Source organism: Scatophagus argus, chromosome 9 (assembly GCF_020382885.2).
Source record: "Scatophagus argus isolate fScaArg1 chromosome 9, fScaArg1.pri, whole genome shotgun sequence".
Classification (NCBI taxonomy): Eukaryota; Metazoa; Chordata; class Actinopteri; family Scatophagidae; genus Scatophagus; species Scatophagus argus.
Window position 1 is genome coordinate 5,944,573 of NC_058501.1, and position 20,865 is coordinate 5,965,437.

General features: G+C 39.3%; 1 protein-coding gene across 1 annotated transcript in view; it reads right to left on the reverse strand.

Annotated features, from left to right (window-relative positions):
- Positions 1-282: 282 nt before the first annotated feature.
- usp45 (ubiquitin specific peptidase 45) overlaps positions 283-20,865 on the reverse strand; it is a 31,501-nt gene continuing 10,918 nt past the window's right edge. Inside the window, exons 6-18 of the mRNA XM_046398935.1 lie at positions 18,926-19,077; positions 16,747-16,842; positions 16,250-16,380; positions 10,194-10,281; positions 7,911-7,992; positions 7,422-7,513; positions 6,741-6,797; positions 6,398-6,529; positions 4,828-5,491; positions 4,120-4,217; positions 3,857-3,943; positions 3,448-3,592; positions 283-2,716 (exon numbers count right to left, since the gene is read on the reverse strand). Coding sequence (XP_046254891.1) covers positions 2,586-2,716; positions 3,448-3,592; positions 3,857-3,943; positions 4,120-4,217; positions 4,828-5,491; positions 6,398-6,529; positions 6,741-6,797; positions 7,422-7,513; positions 7,911-7,992; positions 10,194-10,281; positions 16,250-16,380; positions 16,747-16,842; positions 18,926-19,077 — 1,955 coding nt within the window. The 3' untranslated portion in view covers positions 283-2,585. The remainder of the gene's footprint in view (positions 2,717-3,447; positions 3,593-3,856; positions 3,944-4,119; positions 4,218-4,827; positions 5,492-6,397; positions 6,530-6,740; positions 6,798-7,421; positions 7,514-7,910; positions 7,993-10,193; positions 10,282-16,249; positions 16,381-16,746; positions 16,843-18,925; positions 19,078-20,865) is intronic.

The window sequence follows — 20,865 nt, forward strand, 5'->3', positions numbered from 1 at the left end:
CCCACCTCCTCTTCACCAGCTCACGACATGTTCTGAAGCAGTGCTGCTTTGCACCCGTCAGGGTCGATCACCGGCAAAGATGGGCTGAATATGGCACCACGGGATCCGCAGCGACAGCCGAGAGCAATGGTGGACAACGTCTCGCTTAGAGTAAAAACAGGATGACACAGAGTCCAAAGCAAGAAACAACAAAACCTTCTCCCTTGTGATCCCTCCTCTGCTAGTGCTGTTGCACAACAGAGGCCAACACATGAAGAGACAGATGAGTCTAACAGAGTATTCAGTGCTTAAATTAGATTTATTTATTTATTATTTATCATACAGGATGTAGTTATACTCATTCCAAATTTTTACCATTTCATAAATGAAATTAAATGATTTTTTTGGAAACAATTCTGTCTGGAGGAAAAACCCTGCACGCCAGAAGCACCATGAGTTTGTATTGTTTCTAGAATGTACAATTACATACTCATTATTTTTGCTTACAGTAAGTTCTACTGTACATAAATATGCCACACATATCCCTCTTTGCATTTGACTATGCATGTTTTTAAACCTGAAGCATAGGCACTGAATTTGTCCTCGTTTCAAAACAAAACAATAAACCTCTAGATTCTGATTCATGTGTTCAACCCTTTCCCTTCTACTGTTTTGGCAAATGTCCAACCAGCAGGAGAAAGGTTTTCATCTAAAATACTTTCATAGAAAAGGATGAACAGCTCTTTTCACATAGACAATTCAAGAATAGGCAATACAATCATTAACCCATGCACATTACAGCAAAGATGTTTTTTCTAGTCAGGCTTAAAGCCTTTGCGTTTTTTATAATTAGGTTTTGCTCAACCTACTGATCGTACTGGAATTATAAGTCAGTGGGTCACAGCACTTACTCTGTTGAACATTTGAATGGGTTTGTATGTGCACCTACACGGTTATGGTAGAGCTGAAATACAATGAAGGCAGTCAAGGTGCGCTGTTGGTCTGATAAACATCGAGTATGTGTGCACCATGTCACTCAAGAACCACGCTGATGACCTTGAGAGAACCGATGTTAAAGAAACTCTGTGTGAAGTAAACTCCTATGTGTTTGGCTCTGATTTCCTGATCTGACTTGCAGCTGCAAAACTCATCTTTGGCAAACATAAATCACTGATAGTCTTATATTTATACATTCTGAAGTTCAAAAAGAACAATCCATTAAAAGTTGTCTGCAGAATAACTGTTGTGCTGTTCCTTAAAGGTGCTATGTCAGTTATTTAAACCAGTATGTCATAGTAGTTATGTTTTTAATTGTCAAGCAAATCTGAAGCAAACTTTTGAACTGTCACAAAAAAAGAAAATGCAACTGATTGGGAGAGAATAAACTACGCTACACAAAGCATAGTTTCATCACAGGGTGGACACAGCTGATCAGTCATGTGAGTTAAATGGTCACTATATCAGAACTTATTTGGATAAAGTGTTTCCAATTAAGTGCTTTAACTTTTTTTTTTTAAGGCAAAAACAACCTTATACTAATGTAAAAAGGTTTTTGCAAAACTGAGGAAGCCTTCTTGAAATCTTCAGATTTTTAATCATTTTTTTCAAATCCAATACTTCAAAATACATATAAAAATAATGGAAACACAACTAATGTAAACTACTGTAAGCTATGATAGCTTGGTTATCATTTTTACCATAAATAAATAGCACAAAGGCTGAGACTATTTAACACCATTGGTACTGTACTATTCGTGCTCAAGTCACCAATGATATTGATACTTGTCCTCATGCATCATTCTTCTTTCTTTCATTTCTTCTTTACTAAAAAGTCAAAACATGTCTGAAGACATTTTTGTCTTGATGTTCGTTAACTTCTACTTTCTGCCAGAAGCCATCAAGCACACTTTTTCACAAACCTGAGCCAGAGCCAAAAAAAAAATCTTTTGTGTTGAATGCAGACAGAGAAGCCATCCTTCTTCATGATGGTCATGAGTGTTACATTACACTAATTATGATACTAACTCAAATTTAATGTGACAACGGTTTACTGATGTGCCAATGATACACGTAGCACCTTAAATCTACATTCTCCCGTCTCTCGCTCACTCGTTCATTCACACGTACATGTGTGTATATGCACACATTATTGACATCAACTAGTCAGTGCTGAGCACAGTTTAGCATGCGAAAATTCTGCTTATTTGCCATTAGTTACTGTAGAGAAACTCCTTCATGCAGGTATCTCCGGCACATGATTGAGAAAGACAATAAACAGAACAGCTCAGGTTCAGTAACACTCTTATCTCCCAACCTCTTTTTAAAGGGTAGGATTAAAACAAGAGACATGAATGAAAGTCTATCAAAGCGGAAAATAGTAACTTTAACCCCTGTGGTTAATCCTTTAGATATCTAAGATATATTTGCCAGTGAACTAAAAAACACAACCATTCGTCTCATGTAAAACAAGTTAACATACAGTGAAGTCTTTCCCTTTTCTTCTCTGCACCTACTCACAGACAGAGTAAGAGGGGCAGTACAGGCATGTGCCAAAAGCAATATTAAGCAAAACAGAAATCTGGGGGAAAATACTTTCACTAGTCACATTACAGCATTTCCTCATAGAACAGCAAATATGCCTGAGAGTTGAGTACCCTTGACTCTGGTACCGTCTGCACGGTAGTATCACTGATGTACACCCACTGGCCCTGGGAGCCGCTGCCAGCATCCCTTGCACCTGAAACACACACATGCATACACACACAGTGTTATTATCATGGGGCACAGAGAATCATTTGAGAAACAAATAGCTATCTGATGTTGCATTTGTTATTAAAACAAAACAAAACAAACAAAACAAAGCACTCACCTCATGTGTGGGTAACTCTTTACATTAGGGAACACATATTAACCATTACCTAATTTTATTAGCATACATATTCTTAGAATACTGACCCTTTGTTAGTCATCATATGCCCTTAATAATGCTGTACTGCCACTAAGGCCCTCTCATTACCTACTTTTGTTCAGTTTACATATTTGTAGCAAATTATAGCAACGAAGTTAAAATAATGCCAAACAGCTAAAAACAGGTAGATGTACTGAATGTGTACTCCACATTCTGTCAGAAGTCACTATTAACAGCTTCTCTGGTCCTTATGTCATTACCAAAGAATACCTCCAGTTACAATATGTCAAGTTGTACTTCAACTTGTTTGCATCAACTACCTTTGAGCATTACTCAATACTGTATACTTGGACATTCTCCGTGAGAGGGGGGGAGAAAAAGAAAAAGAGAAAATAGCATGGATCCATAGAACACAAAGATTTCTATTGATCCTGCACTTTGTGGAGGGAACTTTCAATGTCACAAGAGTGAGGTCTTTGCTGCAAACCACTGGCTGCTTTCAGCAACACACAGAGTAGATAAAAATGTCTTACAGAAGCTCGAGAGAACGAAACCCTGACCTGACAGGTTCTTGTGGTGCTGTTCGGTCTTCCTCTGGGGTGTGCGGACTTTTACATATGCAGTGTAGTGGCCTCCTCGCATTGACCCACTATGTTCAACAATCCCATACAGGCTGTATAGGACACGCTCACCAGCTGCCAGGTTCTAGCAAAAAATGGAAAGACAGAAAGGGAAAACAAAAAGGGAACCATATATATTAAAAAAGGTACAGACTCAGAGGTAGTTGTCTCCAGAAATAGAACCAAACAAGGACATTCATAAACTGAACTACTGAGGCAAGGAATAACAAAACCTTTCTGTATAGTCACAGTAGCGGTGAATATCAGACAGTTAAAAATCCCTTTAACGTAAGCTGGACATAGACAAGATTAATTCAATTTCAAATACACTGCAATAGTAGTTTCATACCTTGCAGGATGCCGAGCAGAATGGAGCCAGATCCAAAATGAGGGGAAAATCAACATGACGGTTAACTTTTCGTAAGTTCATCCCTGCCTTAAAATACAAAAACAGAACCAGAAGACATTCATATTCAGGCCCTTTTACACCACCATGTAAGCCTCACATATCATTACTGTTTAGGATACGTGAAAGAAAACACACTGCTGCATTAAACACAACATTTGACTCCATGGTAAAATAGAGTGCAAGAAAAGGCAGCATGTTCTCACCTGATGGAAGCGTTTAAGATGTAATGTGATGACGGGAGGCAGTGAGGATATCAGCATTTGCTTCCTGGCGCTGGTGTAGATCTTCTCCACTTTCTTATCTATGCATGGCAAAAGCATGAACGTCAGTGTCAGGTGTATCTGTTAAAACATTCATTCTGTTTTATTCAAATGAGCAAAGTCAGGATTGTCTTAAAAATGTTTTGATGAAGAGAAAGTAGAAAATGTTCATCACAGGAAGATCTGGAGCAATGGAGAAACTGACAACTGCACAAAGAAGTGAGATTGAGACCAGGAAGAATTGTACTTCCTCTGATGTGTGTAAACACACTCTGCTACTGATGAACTAAACAGGGACATGTTCAGGGGTATCTAACTGTACAAAAAAGAAATATGAGTGTTTGGAACACTGTCAGCACACAGCAAAAAAGTGAATTACACCACAATAGCGGAGTGAAAAGCTTCTTTGGACATTTTCGTAGTAATTTTCAAGAGCAAAAACTGGTCATTATTAGAACTGAATGGAATTTCAAGCTACATAAGGTGCCATGCCCAGTGAAAAATGAAATTGCAGTGTTTAGCAGCCAACAATCAAGCCTACAGGGGATGGGAGTTCAGTAAGAAAGATTTTTTTGTTGAGTATCACTTTAAGGGTTTCCTTGAGACAGACTAATGTACTGATCAGTAATTCTTGGTGTTGTTTTGTCTTACCAGTTGAACTGCTCTTACGCAGCTGCTTCTGTCTACGTTCAGTGCAGTTCTCACAAAGCAGTTTGTTGTTGCCCATCAGCAGTTCCACAGAGGTAAACTGGTGAAGGCAGGACTGGATGGAGCACTCCTTGGAGCTGGGTGTGTAACTGTGGGACAGTGCTTGGAAGGCTCCCTGGTGGTGTTGATGGTGGAGGTTGTCTCGCGATTGCGTTTCTCCCTGCTCGTCTGGAGAACAGTGTGCAGAGGGAGAGTCTCCAGAAGTGAAGCCAAGGTTGACTTTAGACACTGCGTTAACTAGCTGCTCTACTGTGCCACCTTGCCTTGTGGTGGATGATGATGAAGGGGAGGAGGCAGAGACGGGCATGGGAGAGGGAGTGAGAGCGGAAGTGGACGACGGCACGGCTGTGTGCCCGTGGCTGTGGCTGGAGGAAGAGGTGCGTGGGGCCCACTCGCTCTCTGAGGCCTCGCTGTCTGCATCATTACTGCTGTCCTGAGCACCTGAGTCTCTTTCACTGCCATCTGATAGACTGCCACCAGCAGCCATCTTGCAAACTGAGACACAACGGGCTGATCCACCTGCTACGCCCTCCTCCTCTAGCCGCTCCGCACTGCAGCCTGCTCCCTTCTCCTCCACAGAGCTTGAAGACCTCCTGCTCTGCTGCTTCTGGAAAAAGAAAAAGAAATACATTAGCCTCTTTCAAAGAGCATACTCTTGAATAACCTTTAAATCATTTTTCTATAAAGGTGGCTCTGGCCAACTGCTGAATAAAAGCATTCCCATTACAAGTAAAGGTGTGTAAAGGATTCTGACAAACTTACGTATGTCATTTTTGACAGAGACAAGAAACAGATGATTTAAATGGTGAGCCTTGATCATTTTAAAGCAGTACATGTGACTGAGAAAAGACTATTGCAAGCTACAAGAGCTTTACTACTTTTGGAAGAACACCAAAATGAAAAATCTTCTCTCTCTCTTGACCAATATGACACCAAGATTGAGAGAGATACGTAACAATACAAAAAAGAAAAAAAAAAAAATCAGACGCTGCAATGTGAAAAAATATTCTAAAAAACAAAACATAGAATTAAATGAATACATGAAAACCCCACAACCATAACAATAAATAAAATGTGAAAAAGTATCTTAGGTGCTGCACCCAGGTCTTATAATGGTAACCCAGCCAATCACTCTGACACGTTAACTAAAATGTTGGTGGCATTCTTATGTAAACAAACACGCATGAAAACACAACAGGCGATATCGTGGTCAGCAAACATGTTCAAGGTCATGTACATATCTCAACAAGGTCAGTCTGGAAATAGATGGTGACATGGGTGCAAAATATCTGATAAACACATAATTACATTTATGCATCTGAAAAAATGTCAGCTATTAGCTTACCCACCATTACACCATACTTTGTATTTCTATTGGTGGGCTGTGAAAATAATTTAGAGGGCCAGCTTTAGAAAGTGACATATGATGGATAAAATGTCTACATTTGATCCACGCTTTGCACCTTGCAAAAGTATGTATTTACCATTGTATTCTTTACACACACACCCCTACCTGTCCGCTCAGCTTTCTTGTGTTTCTGTTGACCGATTGTGTTGCGGAAAGGACATGGTCAGCATGAGTCACATGGGTATCCTGCTCTCTGCTGCCCTTCCCCAGCCTGCCAGGATTGGATGGTTTTGATATCTGAACACGGCAATTAAAACATCATCAGTTTTAAGGGGAAACTTATACAGTACAGAAACATAATGGTCAACTTTTTCAGCTGAAAACAAATGTGCACAAATGTTTACTCACAAATGTCTATTAATCAAGATAGGTATCCCGTAGGATTGATAGCCATCATACTTAAATATTCTTTGCACTGATATTTTTATGAACAATTGTAACAGCTCACCCTCTCCTCTATGATTGGTAATGAGATGTCAATGAATGCCTCCTTCACTGTTGAAATCTGAAAGACAAATTGCATGCAAGTCATTGTCAGCATAAAACATTCATCAGCTTTCTTAATAAACATCATCAAAGCCAGTTATTAACAATTAATTTTATCTTCATCAAGTCTAAGAGAAGATGTAGGAAATGGCTGTTTCTTTGCTTTTTTTCCTCTCCAGTTCCACACCTGGTGCTCTCTACCTTCAAGGATTTCTTTAGTTTTCACTGTGGCAGTGGCTTTGTTAACAACTCTGAGCTCCAACATTTTATTGTAAATGCCTGCTGCAAACAGTTGGTGTTTCAGCTGGTCCTTGAAGTGCTTTTCTGTTTTTTTTTTTTCTGTTCACATCTTTTTCCTGGGACTTTAGTACATCATCATCCTTGGTTGTGGCTATCAAAGTGAAAAAAATGTAACAGCTAGAAGAGGAATGGAGGGTTTCACAGCAAAATTTAACTGGCTTATGAACTCATTGATGAATTCAGAAGCAACTGCTGTCTCAATATTAGGTTGGCTGAAGAAAGCATAAACTTGTTAACCCTGCTGTGCTTGATTTGAGTAACACTGAAGGGAACACCATTGAGCTGTGTCTGATTGGTTCACACTATTTGGATCTTTTGCTACAGTTCATCTCCATACACTTACATGCTCACACTCCTCACACATGATGGTGCTGGTCAGCTCGCCTACAAAGATGCGGTCTACGAAGTTCATCCTCACACCTTCCTTCCCATATGCTAATGGAAAGAGAGACATACCTGTCAGTTGACTACACATATTGTTATTATGTAATAAATAGTCAGTTCACTCCACTTAATCATTCTGATCACCATTATACAGTTTCTTCAATGAAAGCTGTCAGCTAATACTACTGAATTCCAATGTTATGTATTATGTTCTGTGTAGTTTATATTTGTCTGGATTATATTTTACTAAGCAAGCCTAATCTATATCTATAATATGAATAAAAATCTGCAGGTAATCCTGAAGATTTTTCTAACACAGACTATGCTGTTCTCTGTCTTCCGTCAAATCAGCCCTTCCCTGATTAGTAACAAAGCTGTATTTCCATTAATTGCCACAAGATGGGACTATTGATCTTGGCCATCTGTCTATTGCAGCAAGCGGATGAACCTTTGACTTGGCGTTTGGTGTCCTCATCGGCTGTTTTCTCAGTGGGATTGTTGAAAGCCTTCAGAATTCCTGCTTTCACCCTCTGGAAGCAAAAGAACCAAAAAATACAAAACAAAGCAGATTTAAAGTGATAGATTTAGATGCAAAATAAATACCCAAAATGGGATGCTTTTCTTCTCAAATTCTTTCTATTACATCCATTAGTGAAATATCAAAATCTAGACCACAGCTCAGTTTGACAGGTGTACCTATTATAAGCATCATTAGTGTAAAATAATTATTGTGCTTGTCTAAAAACGTTAACATGTAAATGTCTTAATTAACTGTGCGTGTTTGTGTGTGTGTAAGTTCTTTACGAGGCCCTCTTATTGAAGGTGACGTGGTCAGTGAGTGTGTTGGTGAGAGAGCTGTGAAGAGGCACAGCCACAGCAAAGCACCAATCAATAGATAATTGGCCATGGTCTATGTCAGCGGTCGAGACCAGTTGGCCCCCATTGTTCCAGGACCCACGCACTGGACTGGCTATTTAGGTCAAAAAGTCCTGTTAATCCCAGCCTGGCCAGCCTTCATCCCACTCAGTCAGCACAGTCAAACCAGGCGAAGGCTCCACTACTCATTAATTACCAGTAACCCCCACCCTCCCTGTTGGCCTCCCCAGTGTAACAGCGTGCACTGCCCTACACAGGATGGGGTGAGGTGGAGGTTTGAGGGGGTGGAGACGGCTGCTGGTATGAGGGTGCAGGGGTGGAAACCAAAATGAAGACAAGGCGAAGAAGGACAATCCATGCCCTGAGAGAGTAATACCTACCATCTCAGCTAATTGGTGATAATTGACTGGGGCAAATTAGCATATTTAGATCTCTGATACTAATGGCCACTCAACACAAACACTTAGGGCCTCTAAAAGGTTGGTGACACCCAGTGCAAAAATTCCAGTGTCCCTCTCTGACACGCACACACACACACACCACAGGACAACGTGTGTATATTATTTGAACAGTAGTACAGTTAAGAGTACCTCAAATGCACCTATCCAAAATGAATGGGTTTATTCAGGTTCACTAGGCTTAAATTCATGTAAGGAAAATGTGTGTGTTCTGTGTTTGAACAAGCTTTACTAATAAAACTTTGAAAGCACATGACAACTTGATTAGAAAAGCTAGTAACTGGATTAATATTTGCACTCACTGAAAAACATATTCAATAATGCAGACTAAAATGACACTGTATCTCCGAATGTGCTTGGCAAGAAAAATGAGTTTCTGAGTGAATGAATAGAAGAGGCTGTACCCCCTCCCTCTTCACCTCGTTGATGGGTTGGGAGATAGGCTGATGAGTGAGTGTGTGTGTGTGTAGGAGGGGGCAGTGGGTGACCCTCAAACACAATGGGGCGGCCCTGGAGCTCATTCAGCAGCTGTGGGTTTCCCAAGATCACACAATGATGCCGGTCGTGCCACTTGCAACTCCCCTAAGTGGCGCAACTGTCAGTGTTCACAAGTTTGGAAGGGAGCAGGGGGGCCAAACCTGCAGCTCTTCTTAGGTCTAGGGGCTGACCACTAAACACACCCGCTAACTTTTCCTCCTTGGTTCACGTAGGCACTGGTGGGGCCACGGGGGGCCGCTCAACCCTGCAAAGAGCTGCTGTTGTGGCTCCTAATTGCCCTGCAAAGGTTTCAGAGGGAGGGGGTTCGCTGTACTTGCCAAAAGCATGGCACCATAAGGTTAAAACACAAAAACTGACTGGCCAAGCAAAAAGAAGACATCAAGTCATGTGACAGCACACAGCCACCCATAAACACACAGCTGAGTGTCTCACATTAGGACTAAACTTAAGCAAGATCTTTATTGAGCTCTAACATAAAAAATACTGTACAAGCGGAGGACTGATAAGGCCGATGACAAAGGCCACAAGCGTAATAGATTTTAAAAGAATAGATATAAATATAGAATTCCAGACATACATGTTTGATAATTCTGTTGTTGGTGCTGCTATCAGCTTATTGAGTCCTTTTAGGTATTACCATTAATCCTATACGTGAACTGCCATCATTGCTGCTTGACTTAATTTTTCATTAACTGTAGTTGTAGTCCACAGTAATCCATTTTTTAACCAAAAACAAAATAAAATCTGCTAAATCAAATAGAAAGTAAACAAACTAAGAGTCTGCAGCCGTGCTAATGTCAGCATGTTAATTTCACATGCTAAAATTTGCCAGTTAACACACTGTAAAGAAACCTCAAATCAAATAAAGGCTTGTGCTATATTATATATATAATGCTCACTTTAGTTTCCTCTACTCGTATGGAGTCCATCAGGTAGTGCAGAAGCTCCTGGCTGTCTTGTTGTTGGTAGCCCTTGAAGCGTGGAGCCCTGGACAAAAGAAAATAAAAACACTAATGAAATTAACAGGAGAAAGACAGAGGCTTACTATGAAAATACAGTGAAATGAAGCAGAGTATGGTTGAGAAACAGGTACCATCTGTTAACATGAACAACCAGAAGTCTTTGGCTGAAAGTAAAAAATTTGCACTATATGTGTCATAACAGGTCAGCAGCATCAAGGTGGAAGTGAATCTTCAACTTTTATGCATTCTAAGGTCATGAAAAAGAAAACCACTGCACAACAAGCAACTCAAATCTGCAAAGAAGAATGAAAACGGAGAAAACCACAATTACTTGTTTTCAAGGCCTTTTCATTATTATATCTGTAAAATCCTACCTGCTATTGTATGAGGTCGCACTACTGTCACAAATCAAAACATTAAAACTACAATCTGAAAGCTTGAAACAAAGTTTTAAAAGAGTGAACTATGGCATTGAAACTGAAAAATAGGAAGTCACAAAATAAAAGGTGACATAAGTAAACAATCAGAAACTGTTTGTTCTGTAATTCAAGATATTAATTTATGCTCTCAGGAAACCAACTAATACAAAGGCTGGACAATGTACGCAGTTTCTACACAGTCAATATTGCAGTCTGCAGCAACATCTCCACCTGGCAGTCAATTTATTAGCTTGATTTATTTGCTTTTTTGATGACCAGCCATCCTGGACATTAATGCCAAAGTGGTTAGAGGGGAGGCTCTCCTTGGGTCCGTCCCTTGGCTGTCCAATGGTGAAGCAGATGTGAGGACAGATGCCAGGGGCAGATGGGCAGCCATGGCTGGAGCCACTGCAACCTGTTGGGCCGAGCCAGCCACATAACCACAAGACAGGTTGGTCTGACAGGCGCAACAAACACTGAGGGGCCATCTTATTGATTTGAGGAACCGCCAGTCAAGTGTTGAGGGTGTTCAGAGGGTGGGAGTTTGAGGTCATGGGTTAACCTTGTAAGCCACAAATTCTTTTACACAGAAGATAGCTAGTACCAGTCTAAAGGTTATTACAGGTCTTTGTGTTTTTTATTCACAATCTGTATCATTAATTCCATTCATAGTCTTACTTATTGGAAGAATCCATTTAAAATGGATCCTCCCTCTGAGGTAAGCTGTCATGTGGCTCAAGAGAGAAGCCTAAATTCACCTCCACTCTCACATACAGACATGTCCTTTTCGTGCAGACACACAAGGAAGGCTGAGTGGAGGGTTGAGGATGGTAGAGAGCACATGTCATGTCACTAAAAATAAACAGTATGTTAAGGAATGTCCCCTCCTGTTCTGCTAACTAGTCTGTTGATGTCCCAAGACAGAGATGCAGTGAGAGAGAAATAAAAAGCAGAAGGAAGGAAATGAGTGAGACATACAGATACAGAGAAGTATAGAGAGAAAAATGAAAAGCTTGGTTGGGATCAGTGGGAATGAGGAGGTCTGGAAACTCATCCCAGTGGAGAGAAGCAGAAGGGCCCTGTAGCACCGCTCTCAATCTGGCCTATGCAAACAGCTGCGCTAACACAATTAATAGCCGGATGAGTTAGTACCAGACACAAGACCACAACCCCTCCCATCCCCCCCAACACACACACACACACACACACACACACACACGTTTGTGTTTGAGCAACACAATGCACCCGCACACAGTTTACATATTAAATTCATTCTGCATAGGTATAAAAAAATAGAAAAATGACTGAATAACTTACAATATGTTCAGAAATAAATATCTAAATAAAAATAAATAAATAAGAAATGTCTTAGCAGCAGATGCATCTTAGTTTTGTTTGGTGCCCATTCTATCGTTCTTTCACTGGTTTGGCTGACTAAGCCATACATCTTTACCAAGAATAACACATTCTAAATACAAATTCTAAACAATCTAGTACAATTTTCAAGAGTAAAAAAGGTTAGAATACATTATGCCTGATTGGTGGCTCATGTAGAAGTAGACGGAAATTTGCTTATGGTTTAATTTCACTTAACTGTAGAAAAAGTTAAACTTATGCATTCCATATCATGAAATGCGGGTATATTAATGCCTATAAAGCAATGGTATTAAGCATAAACACATTCAAATCATATCAATCAAATCAAAATATCATCTTACAATACCATGTCATCTATCACACCACAGATCACTGATATTTAAGTATACTGTATCTTATTATTTAGTTATACTTAATTATTATATCCTAAATTTTTAGGTTACGGGGTAAAAATGCTTCCGGGTTATGTGGACATTTGTGTCTTTTGCTACAACTTAAATATTTTGAAAAATAATAACCATATTTGCCCTCATGTGTCTCTCTATTTACAGTATCACAGGACACAGTATTGCAGGACTGAAAGACACCAATCCAAAAAAAATATATATATAAATATATATATCAATGTGAACTCTGGAGATCATTATTTTTTTTTTATTATTTTAGTAAGTTTTCTACTTGACAACAACTGTAGTGTTACAAGCCACAGGCCAGCCAATACCAGTCTTAGGGGATGATTCATGTTCAGCTTCTTTGAAAACAATGTATTTTCTATCAACCTGAGCTCATTTGTAAACCTGACCGAAGCAAATGAATTCTAATCATCAGGTTATAAGTTAGAATCCCTGGACTTTTGTGTTTGGCTCAGCATCTGTGCACAATCCAGTATTTGTGCTATTTATATTTAACTAACCATGAACATCTGCTTCTTCAACATGAAGGATGTCTTCCTTCTGAGCAAACCTGCATGCCACTCCTGCCTCTTTGTGTATGAACCGTATGTCAATATAGATGTGTGTTTGTCTCCTGGATACCAGAGCACTAGATGAAATTCATTGTTGTCCTCCACTACTTCTATCAGGGATAGCAGGCTTCTCATAAAGATTTATGAAAAACATTTGAAAGATGCGAATATGCGGAGATTTGATTACAGCACATGGATATAGAGGGCAGCCAGCACCCTTTTCTGTTTTTGTGACGCAGAAAGTGTCCTGTGGCTGTGCTGAAAATTGAATATCACCTTGAAAGAAGCAGGTGCAGACGAGTGCTTCTGTCTGGCCTTTTCGTTCAGCTTTTGCATGAGACCTGAAGTGCATCCCAATCGACGGATAGTGATAATAAGTAGCAACATTAGAAATAAAATGTACTTTTTAAATCTTTAGATTGACAAAATCAGCAGACGGGCTCTATGAAAACCACTCTCCCTGAGTGAACTAAAAATGCAGGTATCCAAGAAGTAGATCAATAGCTTTCAAAGCTTTAATTAAATGCCATTTTTCCAGTCTTGCCACCACTGACTAGCTTTATAGTAAAACAAAGTCTGGGTACAAGCTGGGACCCTCTCTGGCACCAGATAGAGAGTGTGGTGCTGACTATCCAACCCACAACGCCTGGCACTAGTCTGAGCCCAGATCAGACAGCTTTTGCTGGCAGGAGCAGGAGGCAGGCAGTGGATTACTCAGCTGGTTGGGGTTAAAGGCATGTTCGTGCACACAGGCACAGAAACACACACATATTCACATGAAACTGGGTTCAACAGGGCTCCACTGTTGCAAATTAACACTCAAACCGACCCTGATCTGAGTAAGAAAGCCGTATTAACCTGCCTGAAAACACCAACATACTAGGAAAGACAGTAAAATAGAAATGGAAAAGTGTTTTCTGTCCCCACAGGCCAAGGTCACACTCAAATGTTTTTGAATGACAAGAGCTTGCAGTGACAGGTGAGGATGATAGGCTACGATTCACAGAATCTATCAATTGTAAATGTTACTAAACTGGAGAAAAATGTGCCAGTAAACAGGAGTAGCACTTGACCATGCCCTTTTATCTTAAAGCTTTAGACCTGACTGAATGTAGATTAATTTCTGTGTGGAGAAGCATGTAAGAGCTCAGGATGGCTCAGAATGCTTCACCATGCACTTTCAGTGAATGTTAGAGGGAACAGCAGTGAATAAGGCCCTAAAAGGGCAATAAATGTCCAGTTTTTCCATGGCCATCAGATCCATGAATATTAAAGTCTACTTGCATGAAATCTTGATTAATGAATTTGTAAAAACAAATGCGTTAGTTAGCAAATGTGTTAGTTAGCAAGTACAAGTGTTTATAAATATCACTTATATGATGCTGGAGCTTGTGATTATTCTCAGTGCTAAATGACTGAAATCTTAGCTTATAGAAAGCTTATAGAAAGTTATATACTGTATTTGTGGAAAATGTCCATCACAGACGAGTTCCAAATTCAAAGATATTCAATTTGCAATAATACAAACAGAGAAAAACAGCAAAATCTCACATTTGATAAGGTGGAACCAGAAAACTGTTTTCTTTTGGTTTTCTCTTTCATAAAGCAATTGCTAAAAAGTTTCTGTCAACCACAAAGTCTGTTAGAGAACAATACATATTGTAAATCTTAATTTCTTGGTACTTCAACAGACAAAGTTTTTGATCTGACACAGCCTTTTGGTACAAAAACTTTGTTGAATTTATATCTTTTAATTTTCGTTTTAACAATGCTTGGAATTGAGAGCTCTTTTCTAAAAAATTAACAAGGTCACACAGAACAAAGCCACCACTTTTGAATTCTTGGCCAAAGACTCAAGAATTTTATTATCTACAATATACCTGGATGCTTGCAACTTTTATGAAAAGGCTAGGAAATTAACTTTTAAAATGTTAACATCTACCAGCCACTGACAGACAGATGTTCAAATTCAACAGCCACTCAACAGTACATGACAATTTTGTGTCTGAAATCTAGCAACCACGGTCATATTTTACCTGCATTTGGCTGGTGTTAATTTCTTGAACCACATTGTCTCAAACCTCAAACAGATGTCACTGCAAAAATGCCACAAATTATTTTTGACATAACATTATGATGTCACAGTGAAGTTGACCTTTGGGATATAAAATGTCATCAATTCATCATTTTAACCTATTAGACATACACGTCTCAATCACAAGAAGGAGTGTGTGTGACATATCTTGGTTCTTTTGGTTATTTTTTTTTTCTGAGCAAAACTCTGCTTATTGATTGTTCTGTTAGTTGACTGTCAATTCAGTTCTGTCAATTAATTTGTTTCTGTATCTATTCAAATATGTTTTTAAGAAATTAAGGACTGTGCTATTTTTATGCTCCTCTTTTTTATTGTGTTCTACCCTTTTAAAGCACTGAAAACAATGCTAGTGGCTATATATACATATATATGTATATATATGCATTTATCCTATCGATGTAGAATTTACAGTACAGGCCATGATGAACGTTTAATTGTGGTAAATGTACCATGTGGGTAATGGGTGCTGAAGCTTAAAGCCATATCTCTCTAATACATTCAAATACATGTCAGTGGAATAGATTGTCTACTTGAAATTAGACACATGTGAATGCATAAAGGTGTGAGCACCACTTGCTGTCTGAATGCACAATTGTCTGCATGTGCGTTGCAGGCTAAGGTGGTACCAGGTGAGGTGGCAGCCTACATACACACAATCCCAGACCTTTCTCATAAAAGCTAAGTACCAGAATAACTGTCAAAGACACACCAGAGATGTACCCAGTCATCCATCGTCAAATGCCCTGGCCACCCACCTGCACCCCCTCCCCACATACAGGGTGGACCCAACCAGCAGTGCACCATGCCCAAACAAGAACCCAGCCAACCAAACATTCACACTGTTCATAAAAGAGAACAAAACAACAGTTCAAAAACGCGGGGCTGTTTCTGCCTGTCACACAGCCTGTTAGACCTCGCTCTGAATCAATATGACACAGGTGGCACAGCAGTGTGGCAAGCAGCAGAAAGAAGAATAGCTAGCAACTGCTATACATTTAATAAGGTAGTGTTTTTGGCATGTTATGGGACTGTCTGACAACTTCACTACCCTGAGAAAAAATATCTGTATACAGAGTCTGAAGCTAATGTCTCAACATGGGTGATTTTACGGCTACTGATATGAAGAACACTATCTTACTTCTGGCAGAGCTGATTGAAGAGGATCTTGGGACTGAGTGGGCCTTTCCCTGGTTCTTTCATGCTCTGGAGGAAAAGAAACATGGCTGAAGTCAGGGGCTCTGGACCAGGCAGCGTTACCGTCAATGGACTCTGGAATATGAACAAAACAAATATTTATGAGACATTTATATCCAAATTTCAAAAGACATTAACAAAACAGGATCTCACTACAGATTTTGTGCCAATGTGTCACAGTTTTGAGAAAGTTTAAGTAGATTTTCTTTATTTATAAGCTCTACATATGATCAATTTTCAATTAACTAATTACAATTATTTATATTTTGTTTATTTTCTGTCACGGACCTAATGAATGCTACAGACACAAGAGAGAACAATGGGTCAGAAGCATAGGGAAGCATCACTTCAAAAGCACAATTGGTATTGGTTCAGTCTATTGTTTTGTTTGGAGAAGACAAAGGCTTTAGAAAAGCAGAAGAGATGGACAGCAAATTGTACCAGATTGGTCTCAACAGGAGGGCAGATCCTCAGCTTGTACCCTTTTTCCTTCACTTCCTGGATGAGGTCGATGAGCATGTGCGTCTGTGACAGGTTCTGTGAGGATAACACGATTATTTAAAGACTCAGCCATTCAGCATTTTAACCAATCCACGCACTGAAAGACAATGCTAAAGGTATTGTTCAGGTATTACATAAGATCAACAAATGTTGAGCAGCACAACAATAAGCTGAATACCTGACAAAATCAGCAATTCACCAAACTGGCCATATGAACATATTTTACTATTCATCAAATGAAAAGACAGCAACAAATAAAATGAAAATCCTTCCAAAATATGAAACTGTATCCATACTTCGCTTGTGGAAATTCAATGTGGTCAATTAAAATTCCTTGGTGAAATGCTATCTCCACTTTAGTAGAATTTAAGAAACTTGTGGGGAGTTTATTATTCTGAAAGAGGCTTTCAAATCTATCTATGATCTGTTAGCTAGAAATGTGGAGAAGATCCTTGGCGAGGAGACAGCATGAAGCAGTCATTGTCCCTTCATGTTAGAGGAACATCTTTTCCTTTCCTTTCCTTTCATGAGATATTTGTTTTGTCACATCCTGGCAATGAAGACAGTTGCTATGGAAAACACACAATGGAGCTGGCATTGTGTACGCAGACACAGCTCATCCTCTGACAATTATGTGTTTTCACCAGAAAGATTGCAATTTTCAAGGAGACAATACAAACAGACAGGGAGGGTTGGGGGGTGGCATGTAAAGCATGCTCACTCAAATTTCAATCAATCAGGAAGACCCTGAGGGTGATTAACAAATGGTGGAAAAAACATCTTCATTGTTGAAGAGGCATGTCAGTTTGCAGTCACCATGACACGACCAGAGAAAGACTGGGGAGGCTCTATATCCGTGCTGTACGGTGCTCTGCACCAACTGAGTGCCACTTGTACATTGGTAGGTGAACATGTCCAAGCCGGCACTGCATTCACTGTTGCACTGAATATACTTTAAAAGGACCTCAAGGCCTAGCCGGTTTAAGCTCACAGTTACTGAAAAACCTCAATCCAGTTTACTACAGACCAGACCCTTAGCAAGCAGCACTTGAGAAGTGTTTACACATTGCAAAAGCATAAATACTCATAAGGTCATCTTAGCCTAATGAGTCACACGGGTTTCTATTCTATCACAAGGTTTCTAGTAATAAAGCAATGACCTGTAAGCAGGTAGTGTGTGAGAAATCCACTTTAAAATAGTGTCATTCTGCTCCAGATTTATGACAGAAAGACAGAACGTGATTATTTGCTAATCCTTTTTGACATACTGTATACCAAATTGAAAACAGTACAAAGACAATATATTTAATATTTTATTTCATGAACTTCATTGATTTTTGTAAATATCTCTTGGAACCTTCCACAGGTAAACAGGTTCATTGGTAACAGGAGATAGCATCAAGACTGGGCATGAACAGGGGTGTAAGACAATATCAATACAACACAATTACTTTTTTTCTGATGCTGTACTGATGATCAAATCACTGTACTGATTTTAATTCATTAAATATTCAAAATTCATTTATTAGCACTTAACTTGTAAAATTCAGCAGTTACTGTTGCAAATATTTATTTTCTTCATTTGTTAGACCTTTATTTTATCATTAATCACAAAAAATAAACTTTTATATACTAAAATTCAGTGCAAAAAAAAAGCACAAGTATATCACAGCATATTGAGTCATATCGTGTGTACTGAGATATGTAGTGATTTGCCAGACTCTTGTCATTACATGCCCTTAGTATGAAAGGAGCATCCTTGAAAGGGTCAGTTGTTGACAATCAAGGATGAGGTGAGGTTCACCACTTTATAAATCACATGACTGAGCAAAGAATATTACTACATGGGCTCAGGAATACTTTGTAAAACAATTGTTGCTAAACAATTTTGCAAACAATGTACAATGTAACGTTAGAATCAGAGTTATAAATATATCACATCTGCTTCTGCTATATTTAAGATATTCATTCTGACTAAATGGTGCACTAAATAGTACCTTATTTCATAGTCCAGAAAAAAATATATATTGAGGCTCCTAAATGCTTGTTTTCTTCTTTAACAGTACAGAGATTTGTGGAAAGAAAATTTAGATTTGGACTGATTCATAATTATACCAACCTGCATAACGGCATTGAAGAAGCAGGTGTTACCAAGGTTATTTATGCCTTTAACAGGGACCAAGGTGCTGTTGATGACTGGACTCTTGCCTTTGGGTGGGTCAGTATACTCTAATGGCTCCTCCTGCAACTTGATGATCTTTGGCAATGCTCCTGGAACACATAAAAACAAAAAAGCTCAGTGATACACAGTAGTAGAAACAGTAGAAAATGTACATAAAGATCAAATGATTCAAGAGATATATTACATGCCTGGAAATTGCAGATATATGATTGGGATATAGCGTGTGGACGGCCTATGAAGTTGACAAAAGATTTGATACGAGGTTATATTTGGTCCCAAGACTTGGTAGCCAAACTAGAGACACAGCTGAGATGGTGGCTGGGTTGAAACTTAGTTGTAACTGAGGGTAGCAGTCAGTCTTACAGAAAATATTGGCTTCCATTAAATTGGGGCTTGCAGCAGGATATGGCAAAATTTGGGCTTAGCCTTGATGCGAGACTGGGGCTGGGAGCTGAGTGCTGGGACGGCAGCTGGAAGGAAAGCTGGGTCATTTGGGAAAGCAGATGACAGCTGTAGAAGTTTCCGATGGTTAGTGAGACTGCGGGGGGGGGGGGGGGGGGGGGGGGGGGGGGCTGGGGTTGGAGAGATGGCTCTCCAGAGCCAGCTGTTACTCCTGACCACCAATGAAAACTAACATTAAACAGAAACTCACACACAGATGGTCAGAATCTAACAGTGACATATAGATAGGCTGCTGGGGACAGACAAGATCATGTAGTGTAGCTGAGCAGTGTGAGCTGATGATGTGCCAGCAGCTAACAGCAAGGCCATCACCATGATAACACAATATAATTAGCATGTTATTGACATTTTTCAAAAAATAAGAAATCCTGAAAATAGAAACTGTAACAGGGTAAACAATAAATGAACTTCATACTGTTTGCTATACAAAATGTCAACATGTGAATGGACTATAATATTACATTCAGACGGAATATGAAAAAATGGAGGTGGTGCTACATTAGCTACATTATTCTAGAAGGTGCAAACTGAGGCAGAAGGATCTTCACTCAACATGATATTGGACAAGCTTGACAAATACAGAAAATCCCAGGCAGTTTCAGTTAAAATTCTGGTGTCTACAAAACATGTTCACAATTCGACTCAATTGAACTTGCTTATTTTTGAAGTCAAGTGGTCAGAAATTGGTCACAACATGGAACTAGCCAGCCACAAGTACGACATAGTTTCCAGTACATGTAGAACCTTGGTATGTAAATAACACTTGCGCTAGAAATAAACAACGATAACTCATCGAGATGAGCACTTTCAATTCAACTGGCATTGATCTAGTTAATGAAAGGAAAAACAAGTGGTGTCCTCTCACATTACGCATTAATGAGAAAACAAGTCTTGAAGTGCTACAGAGTTGACAGGATTGCATTTTTATACACACCTCTGATAAACATTTAGCTGCCATGCCACAAGCTAAATACAGAATGACAGATGATGCATGAATGGTTAATAAAATGAACACTACAGTTTTCAATAACAGTTCTGGTAAATGTTCATAATAATTTGAATACATTTTTGGTATATTTCCCAATCTGCTGACCATTTTCCAAAGTGCATCATACATTTTTTAGATTGATTTTCTAAATTTCTAGATAAGTAATCAAGTCACAGTGATTCTTGAGTTTTTTGCTCCATCACAACTGCATAGCCCCATGAGATGATGAAACAAAAGTTCTACAGGGACTGATGGAAGTACTTTAAGGTCTACAGGCTGTAGAGAAATTAAGAAAACGCTTCACCCACTGCATGTTAGCAGCAAGTTTACTGGCTTGTGCCCGCTTAAATCCAAAGTAAGGAACTGCACACCATCATAATCATTAAAACAACCTGCACATCCACTCTCCCCTTCTTCTCCTCAACAC